A 20,000-nucleotide genomic window follows, 5' to 3' on the forward strand; every position below is an offset into this window, starting at 1 on the left:
ACACAGAGACACACATTCGGACAGACACACAGAGACACACACACAGACAAACACAGAGACACAGACACGCAGAGAGACACACACAAAGACACACACAGAGACAGGACAGACAGGCAAGATGTCACTTTGAATTGTGTGTGTGTCTGTGTGTGTCTGTGTGTGTCTGTGTGTGTCTGTGTGTGTGTGTGTCTGTGTGTGTGTGTCTGTGTGTGTGTCTGTGTGTGTCTGTGTGTGTGTCTGTGTGTGTCTGTGTGTGTGTGTCAGTGTGTGTGTCTGTGTGTGTCTGTGTGTGTGTCTCTGTGTGTGTGGTGTGTGAGTCACCTTGTCAAATAAAAAACATTCTATGAATCATTCCCAATCCGACTTCTCTGAGTCATCAATGAAAGAGTGGCACCCTGATGTGATGGGAGACACACACACAGACACACACACAGACACACACAGACACACACACAGACACACACAGACACACACACACAGACACACACAGACACACACAGACACACACACACACAGACACACACACAGACACACACACAGACACACACAGACACACACACACAGACACACACACATATACACACAGACACACACAGACACACACATACAGACACACACAGACACACACCAAAGACACACACACAGACACACACACCAAAGACACACACACAGACACACACACACAGACACACACAGACACACACCAAAGACACACACACAGACACACACATATACACACAGACACACAGACACACACACACAGACACACACACACAGACACACACAGACACACACCAAAGACACACACACAGACACACACACCAAAGACACACACACAGACACACACACACAGACACACACAGACACACACCAAAGACACACACAGACACACACACATATACACACAGACACACACACACAGACACACACACACAGACACACACACACAGACACACACAGACACACACCAAAGACACACACACAGACACACACACCAAAGACACACACACAGACACACACACACAGACACACACAGACACACACCAAAGACACACACACAGACACACACACACATATACACACACATATACACACAGACACACACACACAGACACACACACACAGACACACACAGACACACACCAAAGACACACACACAGACACACACACAGACACACACACAGACACACACAGTCACACACAGACATAGACACACAGACACATTAAATTCACTATTTTTATCGTGTTATTCAAATATTTTTTATCGTGTTATTTTAATTGTATTATTTAATTACATTTTATTATTTCATTATTTTTATTGTATTATTTAGATTTAATTTAATTGTCTCATCTTATTTATATTTCACTACTTAAATTTTCTTACTTTAGTTTTTTTTATCTACGTGACTTTACCGAGTCGATAACAGATCGATTCATATTTTAAAATATGAATCGATCCTCGCACCGAAGGTTTCAACGCGTCCGGGGATCGATTCGATCCGTCATCCAACGAATCGATTCCGTGATTATCGTGAACCGTTCATCAGCTGTTTCAATCAAACCGGTTGTGGAGTCGATCCGTTATCGATTCTGAAATTGTTACAGAATCGATTCTCACACCGTTGATTTCAAAGCGTTCGTCGGAGGATTCGATCCGTTATCGATTCCGGTACACCACCAACGAATCGATTCCGTGATTTTCGTGACCCGATCGTTGTCGAGATTTTCAATGGTCGGTGGCGGAGCCGATTACGAATCGATACTCGATTCCAGTTTCTAATAGAGAATCGATCCTTACCGTGGCTTTCAAAGCGTTCGGCGGTCGATTCGATCCGTTATCGACTCCGCCACGAGCAACGAATCGATTCCATGATTTTTGTGACCCGATCGTTGTCGAGATTTTCAATGGTCGGTGGCGGAGCCGATTACGAATCGATACTCGATTCCAGTTTCTAATAGAGAATCGATCCTTACCGTGGCTTTCAAAGCGTTCGGCGGTCGATTCGATCCGTTATCGACTCCGCCACGAGCAACGAATCGATTCCATGATTTTTGTGACCCGATCGTTGTCGAGATTTTCAATGATCGGGGGCGGAGCCGATTACGAATCGACAATCGATTCCATTTTCTAATCGAGAATCGATCCTCACAACGTAGATTTCAACGCTTAACGCGAACGATTCGATCCGTCATAGACTCCTCAACAAACAACGAATCGATTCCCGCTAGCCCCGCCTTCCCCACCGTTACCCGGGGCAACGGAGAAGATTTCCCGCCTCCCCTCTCCCTCCAAAGCCGCCATTTGCTTTTCGACGGCTTCGTTAAGAATGAGGTAAAACATTTTAACTAAAATTACCTCACAAATCTCACGTCGAGACCGACAAAAACATCAAATTACTGACCTCGCAATTGCTCAGTAAAGGTGGCGATGGTGTAGAGCTCTCCGCGGCGGAGGGGGTGTGTTTTTGTTTGTTTAGTTTGCAAGGAGCGATTCAGGCAAGAGGCAGGCTTCAAAAAATGAATGGGAGAGAGAGGCAGGGCCTAGCTGAGAGTTTAGTGAAATTCGTTTTTAAACATTCACCAAATGTCGTTTGTAGAGTCCTTGGTAGTTGATATAGTAGTGTAGTAGTTTATATAGTAGTGTAGTAGTTGATAGTGGTGTATAGAAGTGTAAAGGTGTCAAAGGCGGGCGATTCAGGCAAGAGGCAGGCTTCAAAAAATGAATGGGAGAGAGAGGCAGGGCCTAGTGGAGAGTTTAGTGAAATTAGTTTGTAAACATTCACCAAATGTCGTTTGTAGAGTACTTGGTAGTTGATATAGTAGTGTAGTAGTTTATATAGTAGTTTAGTAGTTGATAGTGGTGTATAGCAGTGTAGAGGTGTCAAAGGCGGGCGATTCAGGCAAGAGGCAGGCTTCAATAAATGAATGGGAGGGTAGGCGAGGCCTAGCGGAGAGTTTAGTGAAATTAGTTTGTAAACATTAACTAAGTTTAGCGGTTTATAGAGTACTTGGTTGTTTATATAGTGGTGTAGTGTATAGTGGTGTATATAGTAGTGTAGTGTGTATAGTGTAGTGTCTAGTGTAGTGTATAGTAGTATGGTGTAGTGTATAGTAGTGTAGTGTATAGTGTTGTAGTGTATAGTAGTGTAGTGTATAGTGTTGTAGTGTATAGTGTTGTAGTGTATAGTAGTGTAGTGTATAGTAGTGTAGTGTATAGTGTAGTGTATAGTGTAGTGTATAGTGTAGTGTAGTAGTGTATAGTGTAGTAGTGTATAGTGTAGTAGTGTATAGTGTAGTAGTGTATAGTGTAGTAGTGTATAGTGTAGTAGTGTATAGTGTTGTAGTGTATAGTGTAGTAGTGTATAGTGTAGTGTATAGTGTAGTAGTGTAGTGTATAGTGTAGTGTATAGCAGAGGTGTGGACTCGAGTCATGTGACTTGGACTCGAGTCAGACTCGAGTCATGAATTTGATGACTTGCGACTCGACTTGGACTTGCATAACAATGACTTTGTCCCACCTCTGGTGTATAGTAGTGTAGTGTATAGTGTAGTGTATAGTAGTGTAGTGTATAGTGTAGTGTGTTGTAGTGTATTGTATAGTGGTGTAGTGTATAGTGTTGTAGTATATAGTGGTGTAGTGCATAGTGTAGTGTATAGTAGTGTCGTGTATAGTAGTGTAGTGTAGTAGTGTATAGTAGTGTAGTGTATAGTGTAGTAGTTTATATAGTAGTGTAGTAGTTTATATAGTAGTGTAGTAGTTTATATAGTAGTGTAGTAGTTTATATAGTGGTGTAGTAGTTTATATAGTAGTGTAGTAGTTTATATAGTGGTGTAGTAGTTTATATAGTGGTGTAGTAGTTTATATAGTAGTGTAGTAGTTTATATAGTAGTGTAGTAGTTTATATAGTAGTGTAGTAGTTTATATAGTAGTGTAGTAGTTTATATAGTAGTGTAGTAGTTTATATAGTAGTGTAGTAGTTTATATAGTAGTGTAGTAGTTTATATAGTAGTGTAGTCGTTTATATAGTAGTGTAGTAGTTTATATAGTAGTGTAGTAGTTTATATAGTAGTGTAGTAGTTTATATAGTAGTGTAGTAGTTTATATAGTAGTGTAGTAGTTTATATAGTAGTGTAGTAGTTTATATAGTAGTGTAGTCGTTTATATAGTAGTGTAGTAGTTTATATAGTAGTGTAGTAGTTTATATAGTAGTGTAGTCGTTTATATAGTAGTGTAGTAGTTTATATAGTAGTGTAGTAGTTTATATAGTAGTGTAGTCGTTTATATAGTAGTGTAGTCGTTTATATAGTAGTGTAGTAGTTGATATAGTAGTGTAGTAGTTTATATAGTAGTGTAGTAGTTGATAATGGTGTATAGCAGTGTAGAGGTTTACACTATGAGATCTCTTTTACCAGTGGCAAAATATAGTAGTAGGGTTTTTTTTACCCTTTTAAACTGGTACAAAAAGTGACACCTTTATTCAAACATGCAAACATGATGCCTTGAATAAAGGTGTCAGTTTTTGTACCAGTTTAAAAGGGTAAAAAAAACCTACGACTACAGTGTAGAGGTGTCAAAGGCGGGCGATTCAGGCAAGAGGCAGGCTTCAATAAATGAATGGGAAAGGTAGGCGAGGCCTAGCGGATAGTTTAGTGACATTAGTTTGTAAACATCCACTAAGTTTAGCGGTTTATAGAGTACTTGGTAGTTTATATAGTGGTGTAGTGTATAGTGGTGTAGTGTGTATAGTAGTATAGTGTGTATAGTGTAGTGTATAGTAGTGTGGTGTAGTGTATAGTAGTGTATAGTGTAGTGATAGTGTTGTAGTGTATAGTGTTGTAGTGTATAGTAGTGCATTGTATAGTAATGTAAAGTAGTGTAGTGTATAGTATATAGTGGTGTAGTGCATAGTGTAGTGTATAGTAGTGTAGTGTATAGTAGTGTAGTGTATAGTAGTGTATAGTGTAGTAGTGTATAGTAGTGTATAGTGTATAGTAGTGTAGTGTATAGTGTTGTAGTGTATAGTAGTGTGGTGTATAGTAGTGTATAGTGTAGTAGTGTATAGTGTTGTAGTGTATAGTAGTGTATAGTGTTGTAGTGTATAGTAGTGTGTAGTAGTGTAGTGTATAGTAGTGTATAGTGTTGTAGTGTATAGTAGTGTATAGTGTTGTAGTGTATAGTAGTGTAGTGTATAGTGGTGTAGTGTATAGTGTAGTGTATAGTGTAGTGTATAGTGTAGTAGTGTATAGTAGTGTAGTGTGAAGTATGTTGGAAATAAATCTACGCAGTTACCATTACACAGCGAGAGAGAGACTCCAAATCTACAGCTGCAGCAGGCATCGTCAGGGTCGGGGATTGAACCCACGACCTCCTGTAGACCAGGCGAGGTGGTCAACATCTACCACGACCTCCTGTAGACCAGGCGAGGTGGTCAACATCTACCACGACCTCCTGTAGACCAGGCGAGGTGGTCAACATCTACCACGACCTCCTGTAGACCAGGCGAGGTAGTCAACATCTACCACGACCTGTAGACCCGGCAAGGTGGTCAACATCTACCACGACCTCCTGTAGACCAGGCGAGGTGGTCAACATCTACCACGACCTCCTGTAGACCAGGCGAGGTGGTCAACATCTACCACGACCTCCTGTAGACCAGGCGAGGTGGTCAACATCTACCACGACCTCCTGTAGACCAGGCGAGGTGGTCAACATCTACCACGACCTCCTGTAGACCAGGCGAGGTGGTCAACATCTACCACGACCTCCTGTAGACCAGGCGAGGTAGTCAACATCTACCACGACCTGTAGACCCGACAAGGTGGTCAACATCTACCACGACCTCCTGTAGACCAGGCGAGGTGGTCAACATCTACCACGACCTCCTGTAGACCAGGCGAGGTGGTCAACATCTACCACGACCTCCTGTAGACCAGGCGAGGTGGTCAACGTCAACCATGACCTCCTGTAGACCAGGCGAGGTGGTCAACATCTACCACGACCTCCTGTAGACCAGGCGAGGTGGTCAACATCTACCACGACCTCCTGTAGACCAGGCGAGGTGGTCAACATCTACCACGACCTCCTGTAGACCAGGCGAGGTGGTCAACATCTACCACGACCTCCTGTAGACCAGGCGAGGTGGTCAACATCTACCACGACCTCCTGTAGACCAGGCGAGGTAGTCAACATCTACCACGACCTGTAGACCCGGCAAGGTGGTCAACATCTACCACGACCTCCTGTAGACCAGGCGAGGTGGTCAACATCTACCACGACCTCCTGTAGACCAGGCGAGGTGGTCAACATCTACCACGACCTCCTGTAGACCAGGCGAGGTGGTCAACGTCTACCATGACCTCCTGTAGAGCAGGCGAGGTGGTCAACATCTACCACGACCTCCTGTAGACCAGGCGAGGTGGTCAACATCTACCACGACCTCCTGTACACCAGGCGAGGTGGTCAACGTCTACCATGACCTCCTGTAGACCAGGCGAGGTAGTCAACATCTACCACGACCTGTAGACCCGGCAAGGTGGTCAACATCTACCACGACCTCCTGTAGACCAGGCGAGGTGGTCAACATCTACCACGACCTGTAGACCCGGCAAGGTGGTCAACATCTACCACGACCTCCTGCAGACCAGGCGAGGTGGTCAACGTCTACCATGACCTCCTGTAGACCAGGCGAGGTGGTCAACATCTACCACGACCTCCTGTAGACCAGGCGAGGTGGTCAACATCTACCACGACCTGTAGACCAGGCGAGGTGGTCAACATCTACCACGACCTGTAGACCAGGCGAGGTGGTCAACATCTACCACGACATCCTGTTGACCAGGCGTGGTGGTCAACATCTACCACGACCTCCTGTAGACCAGGCGAGGTGGTCAACATCTACCACGACCTGTAGACCAGGCGAGGTGGTCAACATCTACCACGACCTCCTGTTGACCAGGCGAGGTGGTCAACATCTACCACGACCTCCTGTAGACCAGGCGAGGTGGTGAACATCTACCACGACCTCCTGTAGACCAGGCGAGGTGGTCAACATCTACCACGACCTCCTGTAGACCAGGCGAGGTGGTCAACATCTACCACGACCTCCTGTAGACCAGGCGAGGTGGTCAACATCTACCACGACCTCCTGTAGACCAGGCGAGGTGGTCAACATCTACCACGACATCCTGTAGACCAGGCGAGGTGGTCAACATCTACCACGACCTCCTGTAGACCAGGCGAGGTGGTCAACATCTCCTGTAGACCAGGCGAGGTAGTCAACATCTACCACGACCTCCTGTAGACCAGGCAAGGTAGTCAACATCTCCTGTAGACCAGGCGAGGTGGTCAACATCTACCACGACCTCCTGTAGACCAGGCAAGGTAGTCAACATCTCCTGTAGACCAGGCGAGGTAGTCAACATCTCCTGTAGACCAGGCGAGGTAGTCAACATCTACCACGACCTCCTGTAGACCAGGCGAGGTGGTCAACATCTCCCCGGGTCTTGTGACATGCATGTAACATGTGTGTGACATGTGTGTGTTTCAGGAACATGAGGGGAGGTATTCGCGGAGGGCGGTTTGGACCCAGGGGCGGTCCGCCCGGTGGATTCCTGTGAGTTGTAAACTCACCACTCACTCACCCACCCATCACTCACCCACCCATCACTCACCACTCAGTCACTCACCACTCATTTCCACTCACTCACCACTCAGTCACTCACTCAGCCACTCACCACTCACTCACCACTCAGCCACTCACTCAGCCACTCACTCAGCCACTCACTCAGTCACTCACCACTCACTCACCACTCACTCAGCCATTCACCAGTTACTCACCACTCACTCACCACTCACTCACTCAGCTACTCAGTAACTCACCCACTCACTCACCACTCACTCAAACTTCACTCACCCACTCACTCACTCAGCCACTCACTCACTCAGCCACTCACTCACCACTCACTCACCACTCACTCAGTCACTCACTCAGCCACTCACTCACTCACCACTCAGCCACTCACTCACCACTCACTCACTCACCACTCACTCACCCACTCACTCACCACTCACTCACCCACTCACTCACCACTCACTCACCACTCACTCACCACTGTCACTCAGCCACTCACTCAGCCACTCACCACTCACTCACCCACTCACTCACTCAGCCACTCACTCAGCCACTCACTCACCCACTCACTCAGCCACTCACTCACCCACTCACTCACTCAGCCACTCACTCAGCCACTCACTCACCACTCACTCACACTCACTTCACTCAGAAAAAGAATAACAAGATAAGAACAAGAAAAGAATAAATTACCACTCAGTCACTCAGCCACTCAGTCACTCACTCACCCACTCACTCACTCAGCCACTCACCACTCACTCACCACTCACCACTCACTCACTCACCACTCACTCACCCACTCACTCAGCTACTCAGTCACTCAGCCACTCACTCACCACTCAGCCACCACTCAGTCAATCACTCAGTCACTCACCACTCACTCACTCACCACTCAGTCACTCACTCAGCCACTCACTCACCACTCACTCACCACTCACTCACCACTCACTCACCCACTCACTCAGCTACTCAGTCACTCACCTACTCACTCACCAGTTACTAACCACTCAGCCACTCACTCAGTCACTCACTCACCAGTCAGCCACCACTCACTCACTCAGTCACTCACCACTCACTCAGTCACTCACCACTCACTCACCACTCACTCACCACTCACTCACTCACCCACTCACTCAGTCACTCACTCACTCACCACTCACTCACCACTCACTCACCAGTTACCAGTTACTCACCACTACTCACCACTCACTCAGCCACTCACTCACCACTCACTCACCACTCACTCAGCCACTCACTCACTCAGCCACTCACTCAGCCACTCACTCACCACTCACTCACTCTCCACTCACTCACCCACCACTCACACACCATGATGATGATGATGCTACTGATGATGATGATGATGCTACTGATGATGATGATACTGATGATGATGATACTGATGATGATGACACTGATGATGATGATACTGATGATGATGATGATACTGATGATGATGATGCTACTGATGATGATGATACTGATGATGATGATACTGATGATGATGATGCTGATGATGATGCTGATGATGATGATACTGATGATGATGATACTGATGATGCTGATGATGATGATGCTGATGATGATGCTGATGATGATGATACTGATGATGATGATGTTACTGATGATGATGATGTTACTGATGATGATGATGCTACTGATGATGATGATGCTGATGATGATGCTGATGCTGATGATGATACTGATGATGATGATGTTACTGATGATGATGATACTGATGATGATGATACTGATGATGATGATGTTACTGATGATGATGATACTGATGATGATGATGATGATACTGATGATGATGATGATACTGATGATGATGATGATACTGATGATGATGATGATACTGATGATGATGATGATGCTGAATGTCTTCACAGATTCAGACCGTTTGTCCCTCATATACCGTTCGACTACCACTTGGTGAGTGGCTGGGACTCAAGGTCTAGTAGAGACTCAGGGTCTAGTAGAGACTCAGGGTCTAGTAGAGACTCAGGGTGTAGTAGAGACTCAGGGTGTAGTAGAGACTCAGGGTCTAGTAGAGACTCAGGGTGTAGTAGAGACTCAGGGTGTAGTAGAGACTCAGGGTGTAGTAGAGACTCAGGGTGTAGTAGAGACTCAGGGTGTAGTAGAGACTCAGGGTCTAGTAGAGACTCAGGGTCTAGTAGAGACTCAGGGTGTAGTAGAGACTCAGGGTGTAGTAGAGACTCAGGGTGTAGTAGAGACTCAGGGTCTAGTAGAGACTCAGGGTGTAGTAGAGACTCAGGGTCTAGTAGAGACTCAGGGTCTAGTAGAGACTCAGGGTCTAGTAGAGACTCAGGGTCTAGTAGAGACTCAGGGTGTAGTAGAGACTCAGGGTGTAGTAGAGACTCAGGGTGTAGTAGAGACTCAGGGTGTAGTAGAGACTCAGGGTGTAGTAGAGACTCAGGGTCTAGTAGAGACTCAGGGTGTAGTAGAGACTCAGGGTGTAGTAGAGACTCAGGGTCTAGTAGAGACTCAGGGTCTAGTAGAGACTCAGGGTCTAGTAGAGACTCAGGGTCTAGTAGAGACTCAGGGTGTAGTAAAGACTCAGGGTGTAGTAGAGACTCAGGGTCTAGTAGAGACTCAGGGTCTAGTAGAGACTCAGGGTCTAGTAGAGACTCAGGGTGTAGTAGAGACTCAGGGTCTAGTAGAGACTCAGGGTGTAGTAGAGACTCAGGGTGTAGTAGAGACTCGGGGTGTAGTAGAGACTCAGGGTCTAGTAGAGACTCATGGTCTAGTAGAGACTCAGGGTGTAGTAGAGACTCAGGGTCTAGTAGAGACTCAGGGTCTAGTAGAGACTCAGGGTCTAGTAGAGACTCAGGGTGTAGTAGAGACTCAGGGTCTAGTAGAGACTCAGGGTGTAGTAGAGACTCAGGGTCTAGTAGAGACTCAGAGTCTAGTAGAGACTCAGGGTCTAGTAGAGACTCAGGGTCTAGTAGAGACTCAGGGTCTAGTAGAGACTCAGGGTCTAGTAGAGACTCAGGGTCTAGTAGAGACTCAGGGTCTAGTAGAGACTCAGGGTCTAGTAGAGACTCAGGGTGTAGTAGAGACTCAGGGTCTAGTAGAGACTCAGGGTGTAGTAGAGACTCAGGGTCTAGTAGAGACTCAGGGTCTAGTAGAGACTCAGGGTGTAGTAGAGACTCAGGGTGTAGTAGAGACTCAGGGTGTAGTAGAGACTCAGGGTCTAGTAGAGACTCATGGTCTAGTAGAGACTCAGGGTGTAGTAGAGACTCAGGGTCTAGTAGAGACTCAGGGTGTAGTAGAGACTCAGGGTCTAGTAGAGACTCAGAGTCTAGTAGAGACTCAGGGTCTAGTAGAGACTCAGGGTCTAGTAGAGACTCAGGGTCTAGTAGAGACTCAGGGTCTAGTAGAGACTCAGGGTCTAGTAGAGACTCAGGGTCTAGTAGAGACTCAGGGTCTAGTAGAGACTCAGGGTGTAGTAGAGACTCAGGGTCTAGTAGAGACTCAGGGTGTAGTAGAGACTCAGGGTCTAGTAGAGACTCAGAGTCTAGTAGAGACTCAGGGTCTAGTAGAGACTCAGGGTCTAGTAGAGACTCAGGGTGTAGTAGAGACTCAGGGTCTAGAAGAGACTCAGGGTCTAGTAGAGACTCAGGGTCTAGTAGAGACTCAGGGTGTAGTAGAGACTCAGGGTCTAGTAGAGACTCAGGGTGTAGTAGAGACTCAGGGTCTAGTAGAGACTCAGGGTCTAGTAGAGACTCAGGGTGTAGTAGAGACTCAGGGTGTAGTAGAGACTCAGGGTCTAGTAGAGACTCAGGGTCTAGTAGAGACTCAGGGTCTAGTAGAGACTCAGGGTGTAGTAGAGACTCAGGGTCTAGTAGAGACTCAGGGTGTAGTAGAGACTCAGGGTCTAGTAGAGACTCAGGGTGTAGTAGAGACTCAGGGTCTAGTAGAGACTCAGGGTGTAGTAGAGACTCAGGGTGTAGTAGAGACTCAGGGTGTAGTAGAGACTCAGGGTCTAGTAGAGACTCAGGGTCTAGTAGAGACTCAGGGTCTAGTAGAGACTCAGGGTCTAGTAGAGACTCAGGGTCTAGTAGAGACTCAGGGTGTAGTAGAGACTCAGGGTGTAGTAGAGACTCAGGGTGTAGTAGAGACTCAGGGTGTAGTAGAGACTCAGGGTCTAGTAGAGACTCAGGGTCTAGTAGAGACTCAGGGTCTAGTAGAGACTCAGGGTGTAGTAGAGACTCAGGGTCTAGTAGAGACTCAGGGTCTAGTAGAGACTCAGGGTGTAGTAGGGTCTAGTAGAGACTCAGGGTGTAGTAGAGACTCAGGGTGTAGTAGAGACTCAGGGTCTAGTAGAGACTCAGGGTGTAGTAGAGACTCAGGGTCTAGTAGAGACTCAGGGTCTAGTAGAGACTCAGGGTGTAGTAGAGACTCAGGGTCTAGTAGAGACTCAGGGTCTAGTAGAGACTCAGGGTCTAGTAGAGACTCAGGGTGTAGTAGAGACTCAGGGTCTAGTAGAGACTCAGGGTCTAGTAGAGACTCAGGGTGTAGTAGAGACTCAGGGTCTAGTAGAGACTCAGGGTGTAGTAGAGACTCAGGGTGTAGTAGAGACTCAGGGTCTAGTAGAGACTCAGGGTGTAGTAGAGACTCAGGGTCTAGTAGAGACTCAGGGTCTAGTAGAGACTCAGGGTCTAGTAGAGACTCAGGGTCTAGTAGAGACTCAGGGTCTAGTAGAGACTCAGGGTGTAGTAGAGACTCAGGGTGTAGTAGAGACTCAGGGTGTAGTAGAGACTCAGGGTGTAGTAGAGACTCAGGGTGTAGTAGAGACTCAGGGTCTAGTAGAGACTCAGGGTCTAGTAGAGACTCAGGGTGTAGTAGAGACTCAGGGTCTAGTAGAGACTCAGGGTCTAGTAGAGACTCAGGGTCTAGTAGAGACTCAGGGTCTAGTAGAGACTCAGGGTCTAGTAGAGACTCAGGGTGTAGTAGAGACTCAGGGTGTAGTAGAGACTCAGGGTGTAGTAGAGACTCAGGGTGTAGTAGAGACTCAGGGTGTAGTAGAGACTCAGGGTGTAGTAGAGACTCAGGGTCTAGTAGAGACTCAGGGTCTAGTAGAGACTCAGGGTCTAGTAGAGACTCAGGGTCTAGTAGAGACTCAGGGTGTAGTAGAGACTCAGGGTCTAGTAGAGACTCAGGGTCTAGTAGAGACTCAGGGTGTAGTAGAGACTCAGGGTCTAGTAGAGACTCAGGGTCTAGTAGAGACTCAGGGTCTAGTAGAGACTCAGGGTGTAGTAGAGACTCAGGGTCTAGTAGAGACTCAGGGTGTAGTAGAGACTCAGGGTGTAGTAGAGACTCAGGGTGTAGTAGAGACTCAGGGTGTAGTAGAGACTCAGGGTGTAGTAGAGACTCAGGGTGTAGTAGAGACTCAGGGTCTAGTAGAGACTCAGGGTCTAGTAGAGACTCAGGGTGTAGTAGAGACTCAGGGTGTAGTAGAGACTCAGGGTCTAGTAGAGACTCAGGGTGTAGTAGAGACTCAGGGTCTAGTAGAGACTCAGGGTCTAGTAGAGACTCAGGGTGTAGTAGAGACTCAGGGTGTAGTAGAGACTCAGGGTCTAGTAGAGACTCAGGGTCTAGTAGAGACTCAGGGTGTAGTAGAGACTCAGGGTCTAGTAGAGACTCAGGGTCTAGTAGAGACTCAGGGTCTAGTAGAGACTCAGGGTGTAGTAGAGACTCAGGGTGTAGTAGAGACTCGGGTGGTGGTACAGTGTTGTGGTACAGTGTGGTTGTGGTGGTACAGTGTGAGGTGGTGGTATAGTGTGGTTTTTGTTGTGGTAGTGGTACAGTGTGGTTGTGGTACAGTGCGGTTGTTGTGGTACAGTGTGGTTGTTGTACAGTGTGGTTGTTGTTGTTGTGGTACAGTGTGGTTGTTGTTGTGGTACAGTGTAGTTGTTGTTGTGGTACAGTGTGGTTGTTGTTGTGGTACAGTGTGGTTGTTGTGGTACAGTGTGCCTGTTGTTGTTGTGGTACAGTGTGGTGGTTGTTGTTGTTGTGGTACAGTGTGTTTGTTGTTGTGGTTGTTGTTGTGGTACAGTGTGTTTGTTGTGGTACAGTGTGGTTGTTGTTGTACAGTGTGTTTGTTGTTGTACGGTGTGGTGGTTGTTGTGGTACAGTGTTGTTGTTGTGGTACAGTGTGTTTGTTGTTGTTGTGGTGGTACAGTGTTGTTGTGGTACAGTGTGTTTGTTCTTGTGGTACAGTGTGGTACAGTATTGGTGTTGTTGTGGTACAGTGTGTTTGTTGTTGTACAGTGTGGTTGTTGTTGTTGTGATACAGTGTGGTACAGTGTTGTTGTTGTGGTACAGTGTAGTTGTTGTTGTAGTGGTACAGTGTGGTACAGTATAGTTGTTGTTGTTGTGGTGGTACAGTGCGAGGTTGCGTTCCCGCGTGTCAAGCCGGCTCCGGACGACGCGGCCTTCAGCGAGGCGCTCGTCAAACGCAACCAGGAGCTCACCCCCTCAGCTAGCGAACAGGTAGTACAACATCATCACCATCACTACTACATCATCACTACCATCACTACCATCACTACATCACTCGTCAAACGCAACCAGGAGCTCACCCCCTCAGCTAGCGAACAGGTTCAACATCATCACCATCACTACTACATCATCACTACCATCACTACTACATCACTAGTAACACCACTACACCACTACTACCATCACTACCATCACTACATCATCACTACCATCACTACCATCACTACACCACTACTACCATCACTACCATCACTACACCACTACTACCATCACTACCATCATTACATCACTCGTCAAACGCAACCAGGAGCTCACCCCCTCAGCTAGCGAACAGGTTCAACATCATCACCATCACTACATCATCATCACTACCATCACTACTACATCACTACATCACTCGTCAAACGCAACCAGGAGCTCACCCCCTCAGCTAGCGAACAGGTTCAACATCATCACCATCACTACATCATCACTACCATCACTACCATCACTACATCACTCGTCAAACGCAACCAGGAGCTCACCCCCTCAGCTAGCGAACAGGTAGTACAACATCATCACCATCACTACCACATCATCACTACCATCACTACTACATCACTAGTAACACCACTACACCACTACTACCATCACTACCATCACTACATCATCACTACCATCACTACCATCACTACATCACTCGTCAAACGCAACCAGGAGCTCACACCCTCAGCTAGCGAACAGGTTCAACATCATCACCATCACTACTACATCATCATCACTACCATCACTACTACATCACTAGTAACACCACTACACCACTACTACCATCACTACCATCACTACATCGCTCATCAAACGCAACCAGGAGCTCACCCCCTCAGCTAGCGAACAGGTTCAACATCATCACCATCACTACTTCATCATCACTACCATCACTACCATCACTACATCACTCGTCAAGCGCAACCAGGAGCTCACACCCTCAGCTAGCGAACAGGTTCAACATCATCACCATCACTACATCATCATCACTACCATCACTACCATCACTACATCACTCGTCAAACGCAACCAGGAGCTCACCCCCTCAGCTAGCGAACAGGTTCAACATCATCACCATCACTACTACACCACTACTACCATCACTACATCATCACTACCATCACTACCATCATTACATCACTCGTCAAACACAACCAGGAGCTCACCCCCTCAGCTAGCGAACAGGTAGTACAACATCATCACCATCACTACTACATCATCACTACCATCACTACTACATCACTAGTAACACCACTACACCACTACTACCATCACTACCATCACTACATCATCACTACCATCACTACCATCACTACATCACTCGTCAAACGCAACCAGGAGCTCACCCCCTCAGCTAGCGAACAGGTTCAACATCATCACCATCACTACTACATCATCACTACCATCACTACCATCATTACATCACTCGTCAAACGCAACCAGGAGCTCACCCCCTCAGCTAGCGAACAGGTTCAACAACATCATCACCATCACTACATCATCATCACTACCATCACTACTACATCACTAGTAACACCACTACACCACTACTACCATCACTACCATCACTACATCATCACTACCATCACTACCATCACTACATCACTAGTAACACCACTACTACCATCACTACCATCACTACATCATCACTACCATCACTACCATCACTACACCACTACTACCATCACTACCATCACTACATCACTCGTCAAACGCAACCAGGAGCTCACCCCCTTCAGCTAGCGAACAGGTTCAACATCATCACCATCACTACATCATCATCACTACCATCACTACTACATCACTAGTAACACCACTACACCACTACTACCATCACTACCATCACTACACCATCACTACCATCACTACATCACTCGTCAAACGCAACCAGGAGCTCACCCCCTCAGCTAGCGAACAGGTTCAACATCATCACCATCACTACATCATCATCACTACCATCACTACCATCACTACTACATCATCACTACCATCACTACTACATCACTAGTAACACCACTACACCACTACTACCACCACTACCATCACTACCATCACTACATCACTCGTCAAACGCAACCAGGAGCTCACCCCCTCAGCTAGCGAACAGGTTCAACATCATCACCATCACTACTACACCATCACTACCATCACTACTACATCACTAGTAACACCACTACACCACTACTACCATCACTACCATCACTACATCACTCGTCAAACGCAACCAGGAGCTCACCCCCTCAGCTAGCGAACAGGTTCAACATCATCACCATCACTACTACATCATCACTACCATCACTACACCACTACCATCACTACATCATCACCATCACTACTACATCACTACATCACTAGTAACACCACTACACCACTACTACCATCACTACCATCACTACATCACTAGTCAAACGCAACCAGGAGCTCACCCCCTTCAGCTAGCAAACAGGTTCAACATCATCACCACCATCACCACCACCATCACCACCACACACACACATAGACACACAGACACACACATAGACACATAGACACATAGACACACACATGAACTGGTCTGTGTCTCCGCTACAGGCGGCCATGTTGGCTCTGGTCACCAAGATCACCACCATCACCACCACCACACACACACAGAAACACACACACATAGACACACACACACAGACACACACATAGACACATAGACACACACATAGACACATAGACACACACATGAACTGGTCTGTGTCTCCGCTACAGGCGGCCATGTTGGCTCTGGTCACCAAGATCACCACCATCACCACCACCACTACACCACCACTACACCACCACCACCACTACACCACCACCACCCCCACCACTACACCACCATCACCACCATCACCACCACACCACCACACACACACAGACAGACACACATAGACACACACACCACCACTACTACACCACCACCACTACACCACCACCACCACTACACCACCACCACCACTACACCACCATCACCACCACTACACCACCACACCACCACACACACACAGACAGACACACATAGACACACACACCACCACCACTACACCACCACCACTACACCACCACCACCACCACTACACCACCACCACCACTACACCACCACCACCACCACTACACCACCACCACCACCACTACACCACCACCACCACCACACACACACAGACAGACACACATAGACACACACACCACCACCACTACACCACCACCACCACCACCACTACACCACCACCACCACCACTACACCACCACCACCACCACTACACCACCACCACCACCACTACACCACCACCACCACCACTACACCACCATCACCACCACCACACCACCACACACACACAGACAGACACACACACCACCACCACTACACCACCACCACTACACCACCACCACCACCACTACACCACCACCACTACACCACCACCACTACACCACCACCACCACCACTACACCACCACCACCACCACTACACCACCACCACCACCACTACACCACCACCACCACCACTACACCACCACCACCACCACTACACCACCATCACCACCACCACACACACACAGACAGACACACATAGACACACACACCACCACCACTACACCACCACCACTACACCACCACCACCACCACTACACCACCACCACCACTACACCACCACCACTACACCACCACCACTACACCACCACCACCACCACTACACCACCACCACCACCACTACACCACCATCACCACCACCACACCACCACACACACACAGACAGACACACATAGACACACACACCACCACCACTACACCACCACCACCACCACTACACCACCACCACCACCACTACACCACCACCACTACACCACCACCACCACCACTACACCACCACCACTACACCACCACCACCACCACTACACCACCACCACCACCACTACACCACCATCACCACCACCACACCACCACACACACACAGACAGACACACATAGACACACACACCACCACCACTACACCACCACCACCACCACTACACCACCACCACCACCACTACACCACCACCACCACTACACCACCACCACCACCACTACACCACCACCACTACACCACCATCACCACCACCACACACACACAGACAGACACACATAGACACACACACCACCACCACTACACCACCACCACCACCACTACACCACCACCACCACCACTACACCACCACCACTACACCACCACCACTACACCACCACCACCACTACACCACCACCACCACCACTACACCACCACCACTACACCACCATCACCACCACCACACCACCACACACACACAGACAGACACACATAGACACACACACCACCACCACTACACCACCACCACCACCACTACACCACCACCACTACACCACCACCACCACCACTACACCACCACCACCACTACACCACCACCACCACTACACCACCACCACTACACCACCACCACTACACCACCACCACCAATGACTGTTCATTATCCCCGCTGCAGGCGGCCATGTTGGCTCTGGTCACCAAGATCACCACCATCACCACCACTACACCATCACCGCTACACCACCACTACACCACCACCACCCCTACCACTACACCACCACACCACCACACACACACAGACAGACACACACACCACCACCACTACACCACCACCACCACCACTACACCACCACCACTACACCATCACCACCACTACACCACCACCACTACACCACCACCACCACCACTACACCACCACCACTACACCATCACCACCACTACACCACCACCACTACACCACCACCACCACCACTACACCATCACCACCACCACCACTACACCACCACCACCCCTACCACTACACCACCACACCACCACACACACACAGACAGACACACACACCACCACCACTACACCACCACCACCACCACTACACCACCACCACTACACCATCACCACCACCACCACTACACCACCACCACCCCTACCACTACACCACCACACCACCACACACACACAGACAGACACACACCACCACCACCACTACACCACCACCACCACCACTACACCACCACCACTACACCATCACCACCACCACCACTACACCACCACCACCCCTACCACTACACCACCACACCACCACACACACACAGACAGACACACACACCACCACCACTACACCACCACCACCACTACACCACCACCACTACACCATCACCACCACTACACCACCACCACTACACCACCACCACCACCACTATACCACCACCACCACCACACCACCACCACTACACCACCACCACTATACCACCACCACCACCACTACACCACCACCACTACACCATCACCACCACTACACCACCACCACTACACCACCACCACCACTATACCACCACCACCACCACACCACCACCACTACACCACCACCACTATACCACCACCACTACACCACCACCACTACACCATCACCACCACTACACCACCACCACTACACCACCACCACCACCACCACTACACCACCACCACCACCACTACACCACCACCACCACTACACCACCACCACTACACCATCACCACCACTACACCACCACCACTACACCACCACCACTACACCACCACCACCACCATGAACTGGTCTGTGTCCCCGCTGCAGGCGGCCATGTTGGCTCTGGTCACCAAGATCAGCGGCGTCATCGAGAACCTCGTGGTGGCACCCGGCACCTTCGAAGTGGTGGGTCACGTGGGGGTCACGTGGGGGTCACGTGGGGGTCACGTGGGGGGTGGGGGGGGGCACGTGGGGGGTCACGTGGGGGTCACGTGGGGGGTGGGGGAGG

General features: G+C 48.5%; 1 protein-coding gene across 5 annotated transcripts in view; it reads left to right on the forward strand.

The window, feature by feature from the left end:
• Positions 1-2,240: 2,240 nt before the first annotated feature.
• ILF2 (interleukin enhancer binding factor 2) overlaps positions 2,241-20,000 on the forward strand; it is a 61,825-nt gene continuing 44,065 nt past the window's right edge. For 4 of the 5 annotated variants that reach the window (XM_078885582.1, XM_078885583.1, XM_078885585.1 and 1 more), the window contains exons 1-5: positions 2,241-2,332; positions 7,548-7,613; positions 9,524-9,566; positions 14,046-14,150; positions 19,820-19,897. In XM_078885582.1, coding sequence (XP_078741708.1) covers positions 2,328-2,332; positions 7,548-7,613; positions 9,524-9,566; positions 14,046-14,150; positions 19,820-19,897 — 297 coding nt within the window. In that variant the 5' untranslated portion in view covers positions 2,241-2,327. Of the gene's footprint in view, positions 2,333-7,547; positions 7,614-9,523; positions 9,567-14,045; positions 14,151-16,399; positions 16,439-19,819; positions 19,898-20,000 lie in introns of those variants that run through there. The other variant, XM_078885586.1, reaches the window with a different exon arrangement.

Source organism: Lampetra fluviatilis, unplaced genomic scaffold (genome assembly GCF_964198595.1).
Source record: "Lampetra fluviatilis unplaced genomic scaffold, kcLamFluv1.1 SCAFFOLD_360, whole genome shotgun sequence".
NCBI lineage: Eukaryota > Metazoa > Chordata > Hyperoartia > Petromyzontiformes > Petromyzontidae > Lampetra > Lampetra fluviatilis.